This window comes from Esox lucius, chromosome 11 (genome assembly GCF_011004845.1).
Source record: "Esox lucius isolate fEsoLuc1 chromosome 11, fEsoLuc1.pri, whole genome shotgun sequence".
NCBI classification, from domain to species: Eukaryota; Metazoa; Chordata; class Actinopteri; order Esociformes; family Esocidae; genus Esox; species Esox lucius.
The window spans coordinates 39,175,706-39,194,900 of NC_047579.1; the positions used below are offsets into that span (position 1 = coordinate 39,175,706).

A 19,195-nucleotide genomic window follows, 5' to 3' on the forward strand; every position below is an offset into this window, starting at 1 on the left:
AATGCTGTGAAGGTGCAGCACTAAGCCTACTAGAATCTTTTTTCATTGTTTTTGTATTTTTGAGGTGAGTAGGGCTGTGTGGAATTTGTGTGGAGTATGACGAATGGGGGATCAGATTACGCAAACAATGAATGCAGTCAACCAACGATCCCAGTGCTGTCAAAAAAAAGTTTCTCTTCCTCATTTCCACATGACGTCACAACACCACTGAAAAAATATTAAACCCTTTTGTAACAGCGTTCACGTAATTTCTGGGCAGAGCCAAAATGGTGCCAGAAAGTGGCCTCTTTACAACATATATGAATATGGATCCTCCTGACGCCTTCTTCAATTATTTTGTAAAGTAAATGTCATATATAGTGGGGCAAAAAAGTATTTAGTCAGCCACCAATTGTGCAAGTTCTCCCACTTAAAAAGATGAGAGAGGCCTGTAATTTTCATCATATGTACACTTCAACTATGAAAGACAAAATGAGAAAATAAATTCCAGAAAATCACATTGTAGGATTTTTAATACTCGTTACCTGTATTAATGGCACCTGTTTGAACTTGTTATCAGTATAAAAGACACCTGTCCACAACCTCAAACAGTCACACTCCAAACTCCACTATGGCCAAGACCAAAGAGCTGTCAAAAGACACCAGAAACTAAATTGTAGACCTGCACCAGGCTGGGAAGACTGAATCTGCAATAGGTAAGCAGTTTGGTGTGAAGAAATCAACTGCGGGAGCAATTATAAGAAAATGGAAGACATACAAGACCACTGATAATCTCCCTCGGTCCGGGGCTCCACGCAAGATCTCACCCTGTGGGGTCAAAATGATCACGAGAACAGTGACCACACGGGGGGACCTAGTGAATGACCTGAAGAGAGCTGGGACCAAAGTAACAAAGGCTACCATCAGTAACACACTACGCCGCCAGGGACTCAAATTCTGCAGTGCCAGACGTGTCCCCCTGCTTAAGCCAGTACATGTCCAGGCCTGTCTGAGGTTTGCTAGAGAGCATTTGGATGGTCCAGAAGAGGATTGGGAGATTGTCATATGGTCAGATGAAACCAAAATGAAAACTTGTCGTGTTTGGAGGAGAACGAATGCTGAGTTGCATCCAAAGAACACCATACCAACTGTGAAGCATGGGGGTGGAAACATCATGCTTTGGGGCTTTGGTGGCTGACTAAATACTTTTTTCCCCACTGTATAATAAATGTATCCCATTCATTCATTAAATCCTTGCATAAATACCGAGTGATCTAAGTCAAACAAAGTATGAGCAATTTGGTTTGTTTGCATTCTATCTCTGCTTACTAATGTTACAAACGTTGGTCAGTGGTGTTGACCATTATGAAATAGCCTACTGGGAATTCCAGCTTTGTGGTTTATTCTGTAATTTATCGTTATTATTATAACTACATAATTGATTTTGCCTGTGTGTAATAAACAGTGGAACCAAAACCTTGCCTGATATGAAATGAGTACTGCACGAGCTGATTTCATCAGTCCAGTCTGTCTGTTTTAGCTACATCAAAACGTCTGCATTTAGCTTCAAATTGTGGCCTCCACAACGGAATTCTATAAAAATGAAGGCCATCTATGGAGCCAAATTGAGCTCAAATATATTGACTGTAAGAAAAGAAAAACGTAACTGAAATATTTCATAGCAGTGGCGTCGTTAGCCCTGGGCGTGCGGGGCTATAGCCTCGGATCTTTTATGAATAAACCAGGATCTCCCAAAAAATTATTTCATTTAGGCTTGTTTATACCATTCTTAAACTTCTCTCCCCAGATGGAAAGGCTATGATTTTCACTTTATAATAGTGTGATTCATGAATAATCGGGTGCGAGAATTCAATGCCCAGATAAAGCCCCGCCATCTACACCAATAGAGGCTCAACACTTGGCTTTGAGAAAACATGATTTCGAACGAAGGTGGGAAGAAATTGTAATCGTAAGAATAAGCGAACGTGGAAAAAACGTGTTCTATTTTTTTCAGACGATTTAATAAAATTTTTTCATACTATTAAATATTTCTGTTACGTTTTTCTTTTCTTACAGTCAACACATTTGAGCTCAATTTGGCTCTATAGCCATAATTCTTTGCATTCCTATTCTGACATCCAACTTCAGTTCGTGGATCTTGCCCATTTCCATACACTTGTTCCCGCAGTTGTCAGCCACCACCAACCTTCAGTGACGTAACCGTGACGTCCACTCCAAATTGGTCTATAGGAAAAATACCCTTTTTGTGTAAGAGCATTTTGAAAGAAAAACAATTAACTACTTCCTCGTTCACGAAGATGGGAATGTCTTGGTGACATCAGAAGTAATCCGAACTGTTCATATTGTTAAAGGGATGGGGTTATCCGTTCCGTATTTCACTGAAAAAAATAACGTTCTGTTTTCAAAATGGTATTTCCGTATTTTACCATCTTAGTCTGATTCATAATTAACTCAGCCTTAAATGTGTTTTGTCACAGCACGATACAACTGACGAATGAGCTGGCTGTGTGTGGGAGTGCGAAGGTTGAAGGGCCATTTTGTTGTCGTGGTAATGATGAGGAGCGGGTGCGATAAAAGACAAATGTGGAATCGTGGAGGTAGATTCTGTACGTGCGCATTTTTTCTGCGCATGTATTTCATTATGATTAAGTACACGATTAGATATTTAACAGAGCAAAAAGTATTTAAAGTAAGCAGTGATGTAGCAGTTACTTCATGCCACACTTAACCATAGTAGTAGCGCTAACTGCAATGCTTGTGTTGCGCTTCATTGTGGGTGGCTTCAAAGCCGTTATAGGCTGAACTCCCGAGATTACGCTAGCACATTTGGTAGTGTAAAGATCATAAGGGCATACACACAAGCAGTTTGCAATATACATTAAGTGGATCTAAGTGGATTGTGTAACAGAATGAACCATGAAAGACCTCTCTCCAACTCCATGTCACATTTAATATGTGCGCTGTTCAACCATTACTGTACTTCCCACTCGTTCCCGTTCAACTCTTTATTATTTGCCCCTAGAATATATATATATAGACATTCACATTATAACGGATTGTTATTGTCATTAAGTCTGTAAATTATTATTGTTATTGTGTATGCCAATGCTTATCATCCTAAGTCAGACAAAAGCTGCACTTTCGTAAAGGGTATGCATATCCACCAATGGTGTAGAATTAGGGGGGACGTGGGTCATGATATATAATCAAAGTCATCATCATCATCTTCCTCTTATCCGGGGCCGGGTCGCGGGGGCAGCAGTCTAAGCAGAGATGCCCAGACTTCCCTCTCCCTAGACACTTCCTCCAGCTCTTCCGGGGGGACACCGAGGCGTTCCCATGCCAGCCGGGAGACATAGTCCCTCCAGCGTGTCCTAGGTCTTCCCCGGGGTCTCCTCCCGGTGGGACGGGCCCGATGCACATTATATGTGCTGTTCTACATGAGACCAGCATGGCACAGTAGGAATACGGCTGTTATGTTTAGTGGTTACTTTTCTATTCAGAATCCTCGACACAGTAGCTTAATCCCATTGGCTAATTACCATTGCGAGCTTTGACAGGATGTGACTTCCTGTGACCATGACTTCCTGTGAACCAGTGTTCTGTTGTTATCTAAACACATTTAACTTACAACACAGCGTACATTCATATGATATTCTCACAGCATGGATAGACCTGAACTGCCGCTGCCTGTCTTATCTGTGGTCAAATGAGCAAGATGAATATGTGACAGTCTATGGAATTTACATCTCTTTCCAATTAAAATTTCTCCTGTGGGAAGACCACCCGGACACCCCTCCTACCTGGTCCTCCCCAATGTGTAACTGACTGTTTTGGCTTTCACACACAGACACACAAACACACACACGCTTGTGTGCTCAAAGCACTCGTATCTCGGTGAACAATACAATATGCTGCACAGCAGCATCAATGACTTAACCAGCAAGCTTTGATAAACAACCATGCATAACAATTCACTTCCTGGTTTATTAAGAACCTTCCCAGGAAGGCGTTCCGGAGGCATCTGAAACAGATGCCCAAGCCACCTCAGCTGACCCCTCTCGATGTGGAGGAGCAGCGGCTCTACTCTAAGCTCCTCCCGGGTGACCAATCTTCTCACCCTATCTCTAAGGGATCGCCCAGCCACCCTGCGGAGAAAGCTCATTTCGGCCGCCTGTATCCGGGATCTTGTCCTTTCGGTCATGACCCAAAGCTCATGACCATAGGTGAGAGTATAATCAAAGTGATTATTTAAATGGTAGCTGTCCATCACATCTTCCAGCCGCATTCCACCGCAAGAAATAGTTGGCCTCATTAATTCAACATATTTAAGAACATATTGTCACCAGTCTTTTGATTGGTGAATTAACTAAATGCTGTATGTCTGTTTTTTAGACCTTGATATAGGACACTGTGTGGCATTGTTAAAATCTTATTCCCAGATTCTTCTGCGGAAAGCAGAATTTGCGGAAGATCGTGTGGAACGTTCAGCAAAACTTTGCCTTCATTTGCCAACAGGGCAATGTTTTAATCTACGAACCAATAACCTCCCAAAACACCTCTCCATGTGCCGTTTGCACTTTAGCATCAATCCCTACATGGTTTTGTTGACATGAAACAGCTCAGTATACTATGCCGCTGAGCTATTTCCAAAAAGACTGCAGTGACTTGGGGCAGAACAATGGACTTTTCTGGGGGTGCTATGGCTTGCTGTGTCGGGCATTGTAGTTTTGACAATGTTTAGGTGAGGTTTGGATTTCTATGGTATCTATCTATGGCATGCTATCTGTCATACCATTGGCAACCTGTTTATCCGTTGGAAGCGCTATGAAACATGAGCAATGGTTTGCACAAACATGGCTTAAGGGTATAGGCTGATAAAGTATCTTCTCTTGTTGACTTTGTTCCTTCGTGGATGTCTTGGACACGTCTTTCTTTGTTTTTGCTGCCGCAAATTGATACTGTGGGGGATTATTTTTTTGTTCATAATTTGTGCGTCACAGCCCTTCTTTCCGGTATTCCGTATTACAAGTATTTTATTTTATTTATTGTCTTGGTGGCACATAGTCATGCTCGCGACTGGATGTAGTTACTCCTGTTTCCAACTTGGTCTCATTGGAATAAGTAAACTATTATACCTAAATCTACGGTACCTCTCTCGCTCGTTTGCTTCACCATAAATCGTTATTTTATGCCCATACTGGATTTCCAGGACCCTTTTGCAAACCATTAGAAACAACACCCAATCGCTACTGATGCATGAAAGCTGGTTTTAATTAATGTGTTTGACATTAATAATAAAAAAATTAAAATAAATCACTGTCAAAAAGGTCTTTGTTTTTCTTGTAGCACCCAATTTTTACACATCTGCAAACGTTACTAGGACGCTACCTAAAACTGAAATGGGCTCCCCCACCATGCTACCCCTCAACACTTCCTGTTATGTAGCCTGCTAAGAAATTAAGATGTTTTTGCTGTTTATCTTGTATCTATTTTTCTATGTCTGCCTATCTGTCTGCGTTGCCTATCAGCAATCCAGCCAAGAGTGTTTATAACATTTACAAATTATATAATTAATTATCAATAAAATGATAATTTGTCAGTTTCTCTTGGCTCTACCAATTTGGGATATCAGAAAATGTTGTTCAGAATGAAATGGCAAACTCCCCCATATTATATTTAATCATATATTCAATACCCATACCAGAAAGTAAGACAACCCATCATTTTAATCAACATTTTGAAAGGAAGCTACTTGTTCAGCAAATCCTTTTTTTATGCCTTCATTGAAGAAGTCAATCAATATCTTAGGATGTTTGATAGACCATTGATATACCATTTGCTAGATTACCTCTTGGACACTGATGAGGTTCACTGTTGAGATTTAATTTCACTGAATAAGTGTTACATTAGTTAGTCAACAAAAAACCCACATGTATTTTGAGAACAGGAAGTGATTGTATCATATCCCGTAGGAGTCATCTATATGATTAACTTTTAAAGTGGAAGAAGCCTGAGGGGCTCTCGGGAGATTCCTGAGAGAAGTAAGCTATCCTAATTACCACTTTTCCTCCCATATATGAGTAAGATAAACCGTTTCTTTAATGTATTAAATCCAAATTCAGAGTCACGTAAGTCATTGTGTTCATGTTTGTTGTTGTACCTACAGATATGTACCGTGCTGACTATAATATCATTGTAACGGATGAAAGACAAAAAAGTGATGAGTGTCCATGTGTGAAACTTGACCACAAAGATATTTTTCTTGATTTTGTTCATAGCAGAGCCTTCATATTATGTGTCCAATTTTGTTGGGCAAATTGTCTATGAATACAGATTATTAAAGAGATATTATTTCCAAGCTTTTATTGAAGGATATTAGTCTATATAGTGGAATCACCATTGCCCCTCTGTTTCAGGGCAACATAATCAAAGGAGCAGTTTGGTTAACAGGCTTTTCTTGTTTGGTGTACTCTATCACATAATTTGTGCAGATATTAGAGAACTGTCAATGTCTAGTGTTAATTCTAGGCTATATATTTGCCTTAACATAATGATAGATCAAGTGACATGCTCTAGGACGTAGTCGTGGATGATTCACCCACTCCCGTCTGCAGAATAACATCTGCAAAACTACAGAAGGTGTAAGGTTTGAAAAGCAGCGTGTCAATATTGCAGTACCTAAAACAGCCAGCAGAGTTCTGGAAATAGGTTTTGTGGACAGATTGATGGACCAGAGAGATAGCAAGAGGACGGTTTAGGGCATGTCTGGCTCCTGCTGCAACTGGCCTGCTGCAACTGGTTTCTATATATGCTAGGGGGATTCAAAATACAGTACCATCTGTAATTATTGGGATAGTTAAGTATTTTGTTGTTTTCTTCTATTGGCTCTATTCTCCCGAAGTTGATATTGAAGTTGACAACTATTTCTATGTGGTGAAAGTATAGGTTATTAGCTTTTATTTGAGAGTACATATTGGTTTCACCATTCACTTTAAGTGACACTAATTACATAGTCCCTCTATTTCAGGGATGCAAAAGTACTTTTGTTTGGTATGTGGTTGTTCTTGCATTTACGTGGCTAACTTCACTGTTTATGTTTTGTCAGGTCGTTGCTGCAACTGGCCTCTCATCACTGATGATGTCACTGCTGACGAAAAGTGTACAGAAACCTTGTCTTCTGTATTACAAGCAAATGCCAAACTAATTGGATGGCGTGTGTACAGCAAAACCACGATGGCCAAAACAAACTACCACAGCAACTAAGGGATTTTCTATCTGGCCAATCTCCAAATTTAAATCCAGTTGAACTTGCCTTTCATTTGTTGAAGATTGAATGTAAAGTAAAGAAAATACCTCAAAACCAACAACAGAAGATGCCTGCAGCACCAACCTGACAAAACATTGTATAAATGGAATAAATGGGCAATTATCACATCCAATTCCAACATGGCTGGTAAATTCAGTACTGTTAAATGCATCATGCAAGTATTGCTGTAGACATACAGTACAGTGGCCTCCGTCATTATTCAGAAAGAGAAAATTTCTTTAAGCTTTTCTCCAAAAAATCTGGAAATTAAATCAGAGAATTACAATGATGTCAAAGTACAGATTATCAACTATTAAGGGAGTTTGCTTTCACCATTAAGTGCACCAAAACTAATCAGGGCAACTAGTGTTTTCGGACAGATTACCTTCCCATCTCTGATTACAAAGCTGTTTTATTTGAAGTCTCTGCCCCTCTTTCTAAGCAGCATTACTGTCACATCATTGCCTTCAGAAATATAAAATGCATCACAGCTACTGATCTCATGGGCTTGATAAACACATACCCAATCACTGACTCACAGACCCCTTTAGACTTTATCACTCACTACAATGACTGCCTTTCCTTTCCCTGGATGCCCTTGCTCCGCTTAAAACACACACAGTCTCCTTTACCCACACCACTTCCTGGTACACCCCGGGAACTCTGCCTGTTAAAAATTAGCGGGAGACGTCTTGAGTGTCAATATAAAAGGACGGGCCTAGTCTCTCACTCATAAGCCTACAAATATCTCCTTTTGGGGTATAAAAATGCACTTTCCGCTGCTCTTTCATACTACCCTGATATTATCAATTATAGTTATAGCAACTCTAAGCTTCTCTTTTACACCTCCTGACAACTTTCCTTCAGATCCCTCCCCCGAATTGTGCAATACATTTTTTAAATTTTTTTATTATAAAATTAATGACACCCATCGGCACATACAAAGTCACAGTACTCCAGTCTAGAACCTTTCCTACATGAACATCTAACACTACTTACATCTCAGACTACACCTGGCTACAGAGAACCTCATCACAGAGCTTATCAGAAAATCCAAAACATCCACTTCCGAATTAGACCCAATGCCCACCAGTCTCATCAAAGCCTGCCTGCCTGCATTTCCCCCTTAATCACTAATATAGTTAACTCCTCCCTCTCCACTGGCATTGTACCACCCACTCTCCAGATTGCTGCAGTCACCCCCACACCCAAAAAGCACAACGGTGATCTTGATGACCTGAGTAACTTCCGTCTCATATCAAACATTCCTACATGTCGCTAAAATACTGGAGCGGGTGGTGGCTAATCAACAACATCTTGAATGCAATTTTAGATATGAATGATTCCAGTCTGGTTTTCACACCTAACATAGCACTGAAACAGCATTGGTCAAAATCACCAATGACCTGCTTTGTTTCCGCTGACTCAGGTCTTTTATCAGTCCTAATCTTACTTGACCTCAGTGCAGCCTTTGACAGCATCTCACATCACCTTCTCACAGAACATCTGGCTGGTATCGGTATCACAGGTATGGCACTCCTGGTTTTCCTCTTACCTTACTGACCGTCCACAGTTTGTCCAATTGAAACATCACATATCAAGTTGTGCGACTGTCACATGGGGTGTCCTCCAGGGGTCAGTGCTTGACCCTCTCCTGTTCATCATATACCGCCTACCCCTGAGTAAGATTATGCGACACCACAATATACACTTCCACTACTATGCAGATGACATCCAGTTCTACCTCTCCACCAAACCTGCAACTGCCCGCACTCCTACCCGCCTCATCAACTGCCTCCAAGACATTCACAATTGGATGGACACAAACTTCTTACAACTCAACAGCAATAAGACTGAGGTCATGCTCATTAGCTCCAAATCCACCCTCTCCAAACACCACAACTTCAACATCACCATTGACGGTTTCCCAGTCTCTCTGTCAACTCAAGTTAAAAGCCTTGATGTCACTCTGGATATTTATCTTTCATTTGAATCTCACACAAAACAATTACCCGGACATCATTTCTTTTACCTCTGCAACATCAGGCTCAGACCCTCTCTGTCACATGCCAGCACTGAAACATTCTAACATGCCCTTGTCACTTCTCGACTCGATTACTGCAACACTCTACTCGCCGGTATTCCCAAATAACACCTACAGACACCAACTGGTTCTCATACAAAATCATCTGAACACATTACATCCCTTCTTATCAGTCTTCACTGGGTTCCTGTGCTCTACCGAATAGAATTAAAGACCCTCCTCCTCACCCACAAAGCCCTCCATAGTCTTGCACCTTCTTACCTCTCTGACCTCCTGTCCCCTCTCACTCCCTCCCCTCTGCCTCTGCTGACCTCCCTGACCTCCTGCCTGGCTATGTCCCCTCTCACTCCCTCCCCTCTGCCTCTGCTGACCTCTCTGACCTCCTGCCTGGCTGTGTCCCCTCTCACTCCCTCCGCTCTGCCTCTGCTGACCTCCTGCCTCGCTGTGTCCCCTCTCACTCCCTCCGCTCTGCCTCTGCTGACCTCTCTGACCTCCTGCCTGGTATGTCCACTCTCACTCCCTCCGCTCTGCCTCTGCTGACCTCCCTGACCTCCTGCCTGGCTATGTCCCCTCTCACTCCCTCCGCTCTGCCTCTGCTGACCTCTCTGACCTCCTGCCTGGCTGTCCCCCCTCTCACTCCCTCCACTCTGCCTCTGCTGACCTCCCTGACCTCCTGCCTGGCTGTGTCCCCTCTCACTCCCTCCACTCTGCCTCTGCTGAACTCTCTGACCTCCTGCCTGGCTGTGTCCCCTCTCACTCCCTCTGCTCTGTCTCTGCTGACCTCTCTGACCTCCTGCCTGGCTGTGTCCCCTCTCACTCCCTCCGCTCTGCCTCTGCTGACCTCCCTGATCTCCCGCCTGGCTGTGTCCCCTCTCACTCCCTCCACTCTGCCTCTGCTGACCTCCTGCCTGGCTATGTCCCCTCTCACTCCCTCCGCTCTGCCTCTGCTGACCTCTCTGACCTCCTGCCTGGCTGTGTCCCCTCTCACTCCCTCTGCTCTGTCTCTGCTGGTCTTCTTGTCACCCCCTATTTCCGCCTATCTACTATGGGTGTGAGGGCTTTTACCTGCTCAGCACCTAGGCTCTGGAATGTGCTTCCACCACTTTTCCAGAAATCTTTTAATCTGTAGTTTCATTTTTATTTATTTTATATTTTGTTATGTTACACCCCACTGTAATACAACCAATACCAGGTTTTAGTCTTTTTTCCGTTCTGTGTAAATGGTGTCTTTAATATGTAAGATGTTCAGAAAGGCGTCCGCCAAATAAAATGTATTATTATTATTAAATTAATTATGTTTCTTATTTGATTGAATAACCTTGTATGCAATGCATCTGCCTGAAGTGTGTGTGAACTATTGACCCCACCAGACTTCTCTGGAGGTATCTTCTTTGGTGGTGCTCTGCCGGCCCTGTACTACAGTCTCCTGTATGGCAGCCATCTTTCCTTGTTATTTATTTTAAGGTCTTTAAAAGGGCATTATGTAGACTTGTTTTACATTGTAATGTCTATAATATATCTACAGTATTAGACAGTGATGCAGTGTTGTCTGGGTAGGTGGGTTTAATGTGACTTCTAAGGGACAATTTTTTTGTTGTTGGTTTACCAGATTGTAGCTGGGGCAAATGACCAAGTGGCACACGCCATTGACCTGCCATTGACAACTACAGACCTCAATACACAACCACCAACCTCTGTACATGACCACAGACCTCAGTACACTATCACAGACCTCAGTACACTATCACAGACCTCAGTACACTACCACAGACCTCAGTACACTACCACAGAACTCTGTAAACGACCACAAACCTCAGTAAACAACCACCGACCTCTGTACACGACCACAGACCTCCGTAAACGACCACAGACCTCAGTACACGACCACAGACCTCAGTACACGACCACAGACCTCAGTACACGACCACAGACTTCAGTACACGACAACCGACCTCTGTACACGACCACAGACCTCAGTACACGACCACAGACCTCAGTACACGACCACAGACCTCTGTACACGACCACAGACCTCAGTACACGACCACAGACCTCAGTACACGACCACAGACCTCAGTACACGACCACAGATAAGGGCAACACTATCTAAGTTCCTACGAGGTCAAGACTGAACAAGAACTGGAGAAACCTGAGAAGGCTCATCTGAAGTCCTACATACCTGAAAAAACAGTGTTTCTATGGTGATATGAGACATTGAGTTCACTTTCGAGTTTATTGTATAGACAGACTTTAAACCAATGCTAAGTTGATTCTGCGGTTGTGTAAAAATTTATTGATTACCAATATTGATTACTCATATCACAGGAAACATTTGTGGCACATAACTACACATGCAGCGTTGCTGGATGACATCATATTGTGGTTTGTCTGGATACAGCCCCTGGCTCTCAGTCATGGCATACTGGTCAAGTGCCACAAACCCCTGAAGATAAATATGACAATATCTACCCTACAAATGTTCAAAGCCAGCTGGTTTTCTGTCGGACCTCATCACTAATTATACCCACCTAGTGTCCTAGATCTAAATACGTTTTCTGATTAGAGGGTTGAAATGGAAAATTGGAGTGGAACAGACACTGAGGTCCAGAGTTGAATGCCCCTGTCGTATACCAATATAATTGGTATTTCTTTTAAAATCACCTGGTTGTTAAAGGAGTCCCTGTTGCAATGTGTCCCAACAAGGTTATCAGGGCCTTGTGGAGGAAAACAGCACCATACTTCAACATCACAGATCCACCACCATACTTCAACATCACAGATCCACCACCATACTTCAACATCACAGATCCACCACCATACTTAAGCATCACAGATCCACCACCATACTTAAGCATCACAGATCCACCACCATACTTAAGCATCACAGATCCACCACCATACTTAAGCATCACAGATCCACCACCATACTTCAACATCACAGATCCACCACCATACTTCAACATCACAGATCCACCACCATACTTAAGCATCACAGATCCACCACCATACTTCAACGTGATTTCTGCTCATCAGACCATAGAACCTGGTTGCAATTGTTCCAGCTCTAGGCACTGGCATTTACGTATTGATGAGAGTAGAAGTTTTTCTTCTAGCAAAAAGTTCAAATAGTGTGTTACCATAGAGATGGCGTTAAATTGTAATTTTGGAGACTTGGTGACCCTAGGCAAAATACTCTTGGGTTATTTTCCAGGCATGTTTATCACAGGTCCAGTTGAGTTAAACCTTCCCGTAGTAGTGAAGATGGGTCCCCACACGAGGTACACCCCAAACCCCCAGGTTAGCCTCTGCTCTGAGATGTTGCTCTCCTGGAAGACCCTGTGTACCAAGGCCTACATTTTGCATTCAATGTTTGAACCACCCGGTTTTTAAGTTGCTTTATCTGATTTAAATACACAATACAACAAATATTAAACCAATTAGCCCGGAAAGAAACATCTGAAGTCACATATTTCAAGCATATAATAAGACTAAAAAATATAACGTGAATAAAGTTGACGGAAGTGAACTGGGTAAAAGTAAAACCTGAGAAAATATCAGCGATTGCTACACATTTCTGACCTCTAGCAGCACCCCGCAAAAGGCAGTGACGATTTGCGCTCGTCACACAGCTTAAGTGTTCCAGTAGTCACCGATGGCCCAATGCAACTTTGGGTGAATGTTGCGCACTTTTTTTTTGGTTAAGTTCGCTTGATTCAATCTGGTTTTATTACCGCTCATCGGAAATTCCAATTTACGTAAGTTGATTCATATATATATACTTCAAGTTATCTTCAATGGGAGACATAATCCTCCATCAATTGTCAATATACACTAACCATACTGGCACGGAATGAACGCTCTCAAAAGTAAGTGTTCGGAAGATAGACTCTTATTGAGTAGTGTGCTTGGCGCGACTTGGAAACATTGATCTATTTTTTATGACAGGACTGTTGTATGAAAAATGTCATAGTTAGGACACATTTTGAGTAAAACGTAGTCTCACGTGCATTACGCACTACAGAATTGTTGGGAGCGCATTTATTGGAGACCATTCTTTTTTTTAGCGCTACGGGTTGTTCCTTGCATACAAAATACGTCGTGTTGAGGATCCTACCGAAATAAGTTTTGCAACTTTTTTTTCTTTCTCAAAGTCTTAGGTCTGCTCTGCAGCTTTACCTTTCTCGCCCGTGCTGCACCTACCCCCGAGAAGTCAGCGGACCCAGAGTTCAAAAGCCATATAGGGCGTGCAAAGAGTTTGGTCGAGAAAGTTCTTGGCTACATATCTGCGGTTCACCAGTCTTGTGTCAGCACAGAGGTAAGTCTGAGAGCGCGACGGCGAACCTTAGGTTTGCTGCCTTTTAACGTATTATATGTAATGTACCGGACACTTTTTATGGGTAATCTAGCTCTGCATGCATGAAATTCACTTGCACGACATATTTCTCTAAACCGTTGTATTATATTGTGTTTAACAATATGGAATACACAGTATGTTATGCTAAGACAATGGCTCTAATGCAAACAGAAATACATAAATTAAATAGGGCACCTGGCTTGGTCGCTGGGTGTGTTCTGAGAGGGAGGGGGCGAGATAGTTTCTAATAACTTTGTACTGCGCATAATCATCTCGACGTGGAGGTCTATGGTTCGGCGTGCTGGGCTGTTCCTGTGATTTCATAAGAACTGGCGCTGACCTGTAGTAAAGCAGTGAATGTCGAATTGGTGTTTAAACTTAATTATGGGTTAGTTCTCCATTCAGTCGACATGACCACTACACCATATAGACTAAACGTCCAAACCTGACATCTGTATACTATGTGTTACACAATCTCCAGCGCCACAACAATACCCCTCTCTCTCCTATAGGGCCTGACAATTGACCCGTCCGGCCATCCTAGAAACTCGCAGTACCATTCCATGGTAATCTCCCTGGGCATCCCCAAAGCACCAGAACTCGGAACCACCTGCAGATCTCTTAACCAAAATAACCTCCCTCTTGTGAGTGTGTCCCTATCTTTGTTGTTTTTAACAGGCTTTCCTATGTTACCAGACAAGTCGACCAATAGTGTGTGCAAGTATGTTTCATATATGACATAAACAGCAACTTGAGGGGCGTAACAGTGTTGTCATGATACCAAAATTTGGACTTCGATACTGATACCAAGTGTAGTATCATGGTACTCTATACTGAAACTATACTAAAAGTACTAAAAACTGAAATAGAATAATTTGACAATGGTTTAGTCTTTTATTTTCAATTGGAACTTTTTACAATGTGTATAGAAATGTAAGCATAAATAAAATGAGCTTTAAATAGACAGAATGCAAAAATATACAACTCAAAATAAAATCGATTTTGAAAAAAAAAACATTAATATGAACACAAAATTTGAACATTGAACAATTTTGTAAATATATAATTTGGTAAAAAGTACATATTTCTGTCGAATTGAATTCATCATTTTATTATTTGGATTAACTTATGACTATTTGGAACAGGATTTGTATCACACAACACATACCTGTAGCTCTTTAAAAACATTTTATAGAGGTTTGGGTGACTGTCATTAAAATGCTTTGCGATGTTCCTAGTGTTGCCTCCCTTCGCTGAACATAATTTGAAGCGCTGCTTGCATATGAAGAAGCGCCATATCTCACTCAGAGCTCCTTGTTTATCAACAAGTTTTGGTTTAGCAGCCGCACGTTCTCCACCTGTAGCCATCGCTAATCCACGACGACCCACCTTTTGCCCCTTGGCTCCGCTTCAAACACACACCGGCCGCATGTAGCACAGCACAGGTGTGACGTTACACTCAGGTCGACTTTTCTTGAAGACACAGTACAGCTTATATCGCTGAGGTTCTGCTGCCTGTTTTGGTGCATAAAAGAACAGTTTTTTTCTTAATGCCAGTGTAGTACCATTCCGAAATAGCCAGTACCTGGTTCCGGTACCGGTATACCATGCAACACTAGAACGTAACAGCAGAATCATTGAATAGTTGGGTCATGATTTCTTCAACTCTTACTAATAATCATAATAATAATGATAAGCCTGATAATAATGTCAGTTTAATACTAATAATGATAATAATAATGTCTCTTCCTGAGTCAAGTCTTCCTGGGTTTTGGATGCATCAACTCTCAGTGCATAAGACAAGCTTGGTGCATATAATTGATTTAGTCAAACCTAGGTTGTATTGATTATTTTTAGACTATTGAGCAACTATATATACCGTATGTATAATGTCAACTTTATTTATAAAGCACATTTAAAACAACTGTTGTTGACCAAAGTGCTCTACAGAGCTAAATCAAAATATATGAAATTCACATGTAAATTTTTTATGTAGGTACACATAACAAGAAACAGACAAAATACTAGCACAGACATTTGATGCCAACTTAGCTAGGATTAAAAGGTAGTCTTTAGCAATTACATAAAAGTCTATATAGTCTGGGCGTTTTGAATATGCAGTGGTAGGCTATTCCAGAAGATGGGACCACCCACCGCGAATGCTTGATCCCATCTTGTTTTTTAGCCTGGCTTTTGGGACAATTAAATGTAACTGGTTAGCTGACCTCAGTGCTCGGGCTGGAGGATGACGATGTAAAAGTTCAGATAGGTAGATGGATATAAATGGGCCAATCCATTTAAAACCTTATAGACAAGCATTAAAATCTTAAAGTCAAACCTGAAACAAACAGGAAGCCAATGGAGGGAGGCCAAAATTGGTGTTATGTGCTCCCATTTTCTTATTCCGCTTAAAAGTCGAGCAGCGCATTTTGTACTAGCTGGAGCCGATTTAGGGTTTTCTGATCTACCCCCAAGTACAAGGAATTACAGTAATCCAGCAGAGACGTAATAAATGCATGGATAACTATCTCAAAATCCCTCGGAGGAAGATAGACCTTAACCTTTGACAAAAGTCTTAGCTGAAAGAAGCTAGATTTTCACTACTAGACTAATTTGCTTATCGAATATGAAGGAGCTATCGAAGATAACACAGAGATTCTTAACAAACGGACTACTATAAGAGGCTAGAGGGCCTAGGGTACCAAGAGGATCACCCAGCAAGTTACCTCGTCCACACATAAGAATCTCTGTCTTACTTTCATTTAAAGTTATATGTAACAATAAATCGGACATTTCTTTGGGTTGTCCCAGTCTACTGAGCGTGTTTCTGGGTGTGTGCGCTGATTGGTGTGTGTGCTGCCTGTCCCCGAACAGGAGGCGTGTTTGAGTAGCATGTCCGCTGGTCTACAGCTCTACCAGGATGTGCTGGGGGTGCTGGTGCTCAAGGTGACCTCCGCCGACAAGGTGAAAGAACTCCAGGCAGACATCCGAGACCTGCTGGCCCAGGTCAACAAGGTGAGACTGGCGTGCATGCAGACACACACACACACTTTTGTCATAATTTCCATATGCATGTAGACTGTCTCAATATTATTCACACACACACACTCATAATTTCATGTGCATTGAGGTGTTCATTTTGTCTAAAAACCTGCGTGTTTTGTGTTGTTCAGATGAAAGGGCCGGGCCAGACGGGCAGTGCAGCCCAGTACCAGGCCTCAGCTCTGTCCGCGCGTCTCCAGGGCGACTACGAGGTGCAGGTGGCCTCTCACTTCACTCTGCTGCATCTTCGCGACTTCACACAGGACCTGAAACGCAGCCTGCGCAACATTGAGAATCTGTCCTCAAAGTCCATTCAAAAAGCGTGAGCGGTTAGCCCCTCTCCAGGCCGGGACAACAGCTGGGGCAGCACGCTACACCTGCACTGCCTCACAGGCTTGACAATCAAGTCAAATATGTCCCCTTCCCCTGAAAATATGCAACAGCAAATCGATGCCAGAAAATGTCCTGTGCTGACTTTCACTACATCGAACTGTCAGTCAATTGGAATCGGGCGTTTCAATTTTTTGGGGGCAAAAACAAAAACCAAACGTCTGGCCTTGGAGATAAGCCTGATGGGTTGATAATATTATGTTTTTATTTATTTTAATGTTTTTGTAGGGATGTGTGTATTTATTATTTATTTATTTATATGAAATGTACAGAATTTATTTAAGTGTTTATTCTGTTTCTTTTTTAATTTATCAATGCAGACATTTTGAGTAATTTTTTTGGTGGGTTTTAAGAGTTTTGTACCATATATGGTTTGTCAGAGTTTCACCTTGAACATTTATATAAAAACATGTATTAGACCAGTTTTGTTTATAGAACTGTTGGAAGTCAGGAGCCAGTAATAAAGAGTGCAACATATAGTGAAGAAGGGACAGCCAAGTCATGACTTGCTCCAGTTTGACTTGGGGGCATGTATATCTGTGGGAATCAAATGAGGAATGAAAATAATTATTACTCAACAGTCCACACTATAGTAATTTCCTGGGTGTCAAACAATATTTAAGATGTTTTGATGATGTTTGTTCCTTCAGGAAATTCCTTTTGAAAAAATCCAGAATGAGGAAATCTGAATGGCTATGTATGTTTGAGTACTGATTTAAATTAATAGTGTTTGAGTCAACACTGTGTTTGGTGAAATGGTCTCAAAGTTGTTTTTATTTTATCTATGATAAAAGACTATTCACCCTGATCATTTTGGTAACTAGAGCACTGCATGATAAGCGAAGTTGCAACTTGCCAAAGCCGTATCCTAATTGCCTAGTCATAAAATTCCAACATACCTGTTCCACAAGTAAGACATGTTGTAATGAATGTCATTTAAGAAGGTTATTTTAGGAATACTAATTCTAATGAGAATCAAGTGTGTTTAAAGAGGTTGATGTCTTCTTCTCAACACAGATGTGTTGTTAGTAAACCCTATGGGAAAATAACTTTTATACATTTTGTTTACCACCTTTATCCTCTGCCTGAGATTGCAATCAGGGGATTTCATATAATTTCCACAATGTTTTTTCCCTGTTATGCCATTGATAATAAACGTTAATGTGTAACTAGACATATTTTTTGTTTCTTTCATCAGACTGGGAGTGACCTGAAGTCATTGTTTACCCTGGACGGTTTGGTTCTTGAAAAGATAAGGTCGATTTGACTGTTGTAATTTGGAAATGTTGGAATACTGAACTTTTCTATTAACTCCATCCTCAATGAATCAACAATCTGTACACATTCAGGTCTGTTTCTTTGCTTCAGGAAATAATTTGGTCATTGCATCACTTTGGAAATCCAAAAGATAACTGCCTTTATAAAAATCCAGCCCTCTACATCCTCCTGCAAATTCCTAAATCTGCCATGTAAACTTAGCTCCACCCTACTCTTAACCTTATCTCCATGGTATCCCAAACCTTTGTTCCACCCAACTCCCAGTCTTGCGCCACCCTATCCCTAACCTTAGCTCCACCCTACTCTTAACCTTATCTCCATGGTATCCCAAACCTTTGTTCCACCCAACTCCTAGTCTTGCTCCACCCTATCCCTAACCTTAGCTCCACCCTACTTGGCTCTGCCAAGTCTTAGATCTGGCTATGAAGAGTCAATGCTTATCATGCATTATCAAGGCTACTGCATGACTGCGCGCCAAACCGGAAAATCAGGCGCTCCTGTAAAGGTGTTTGTAAAGCGAATTGTAAATTTAAATTAAAATCTGTCAGTTTTCCACTTTCACACGGTTTTCCTGATCTTGCCCCACACGTCTGATCTGCAGTCTGCTTCGCAAGCCTTCCCAAAAGTCTCACGAGATTGTTTCTGGGTTCAGAAACACAGTGGTCTAAAAGGTATCCTGCTACGGGGAGATAGTCTGTGACAGAGATACGTTTTTCTGCTTTCTAGGTATGAAGACTTCCTCCTTAGAAAAAGCCTAAAAACAACAGAAGTCATTATG

General features: G+C 41.7%; 1 protein-coding gene across 1 annotated transcript; it reads left to right on the forward strand.

The window, feature by feature from the left end:
- Positions 1-12,972: 12,972 nt before the first annotated feature.
- LOC105007811 lies at positions 12,973-17,075 on the forward strand. The gene is made up of 5 exons (XM_010866870.3): positions 12,973-13,219; positions 13,505-13,668; positions 14,220-14,351; positions 16,582-16,722; positions 16,881-17,075. Exons 1-5 carry the CDS (start codon positions 13,204-13,206, stop codon positions 17,073-17,075), a joined length of 648 nt encoding a protein of 215 aa, XP_010865172.2. The 5' UTR covers positions 12,973-13,203.
- The last annotated feature ends 2,120 nt before the right edge of the window (positions 17,076-19,195 follow it).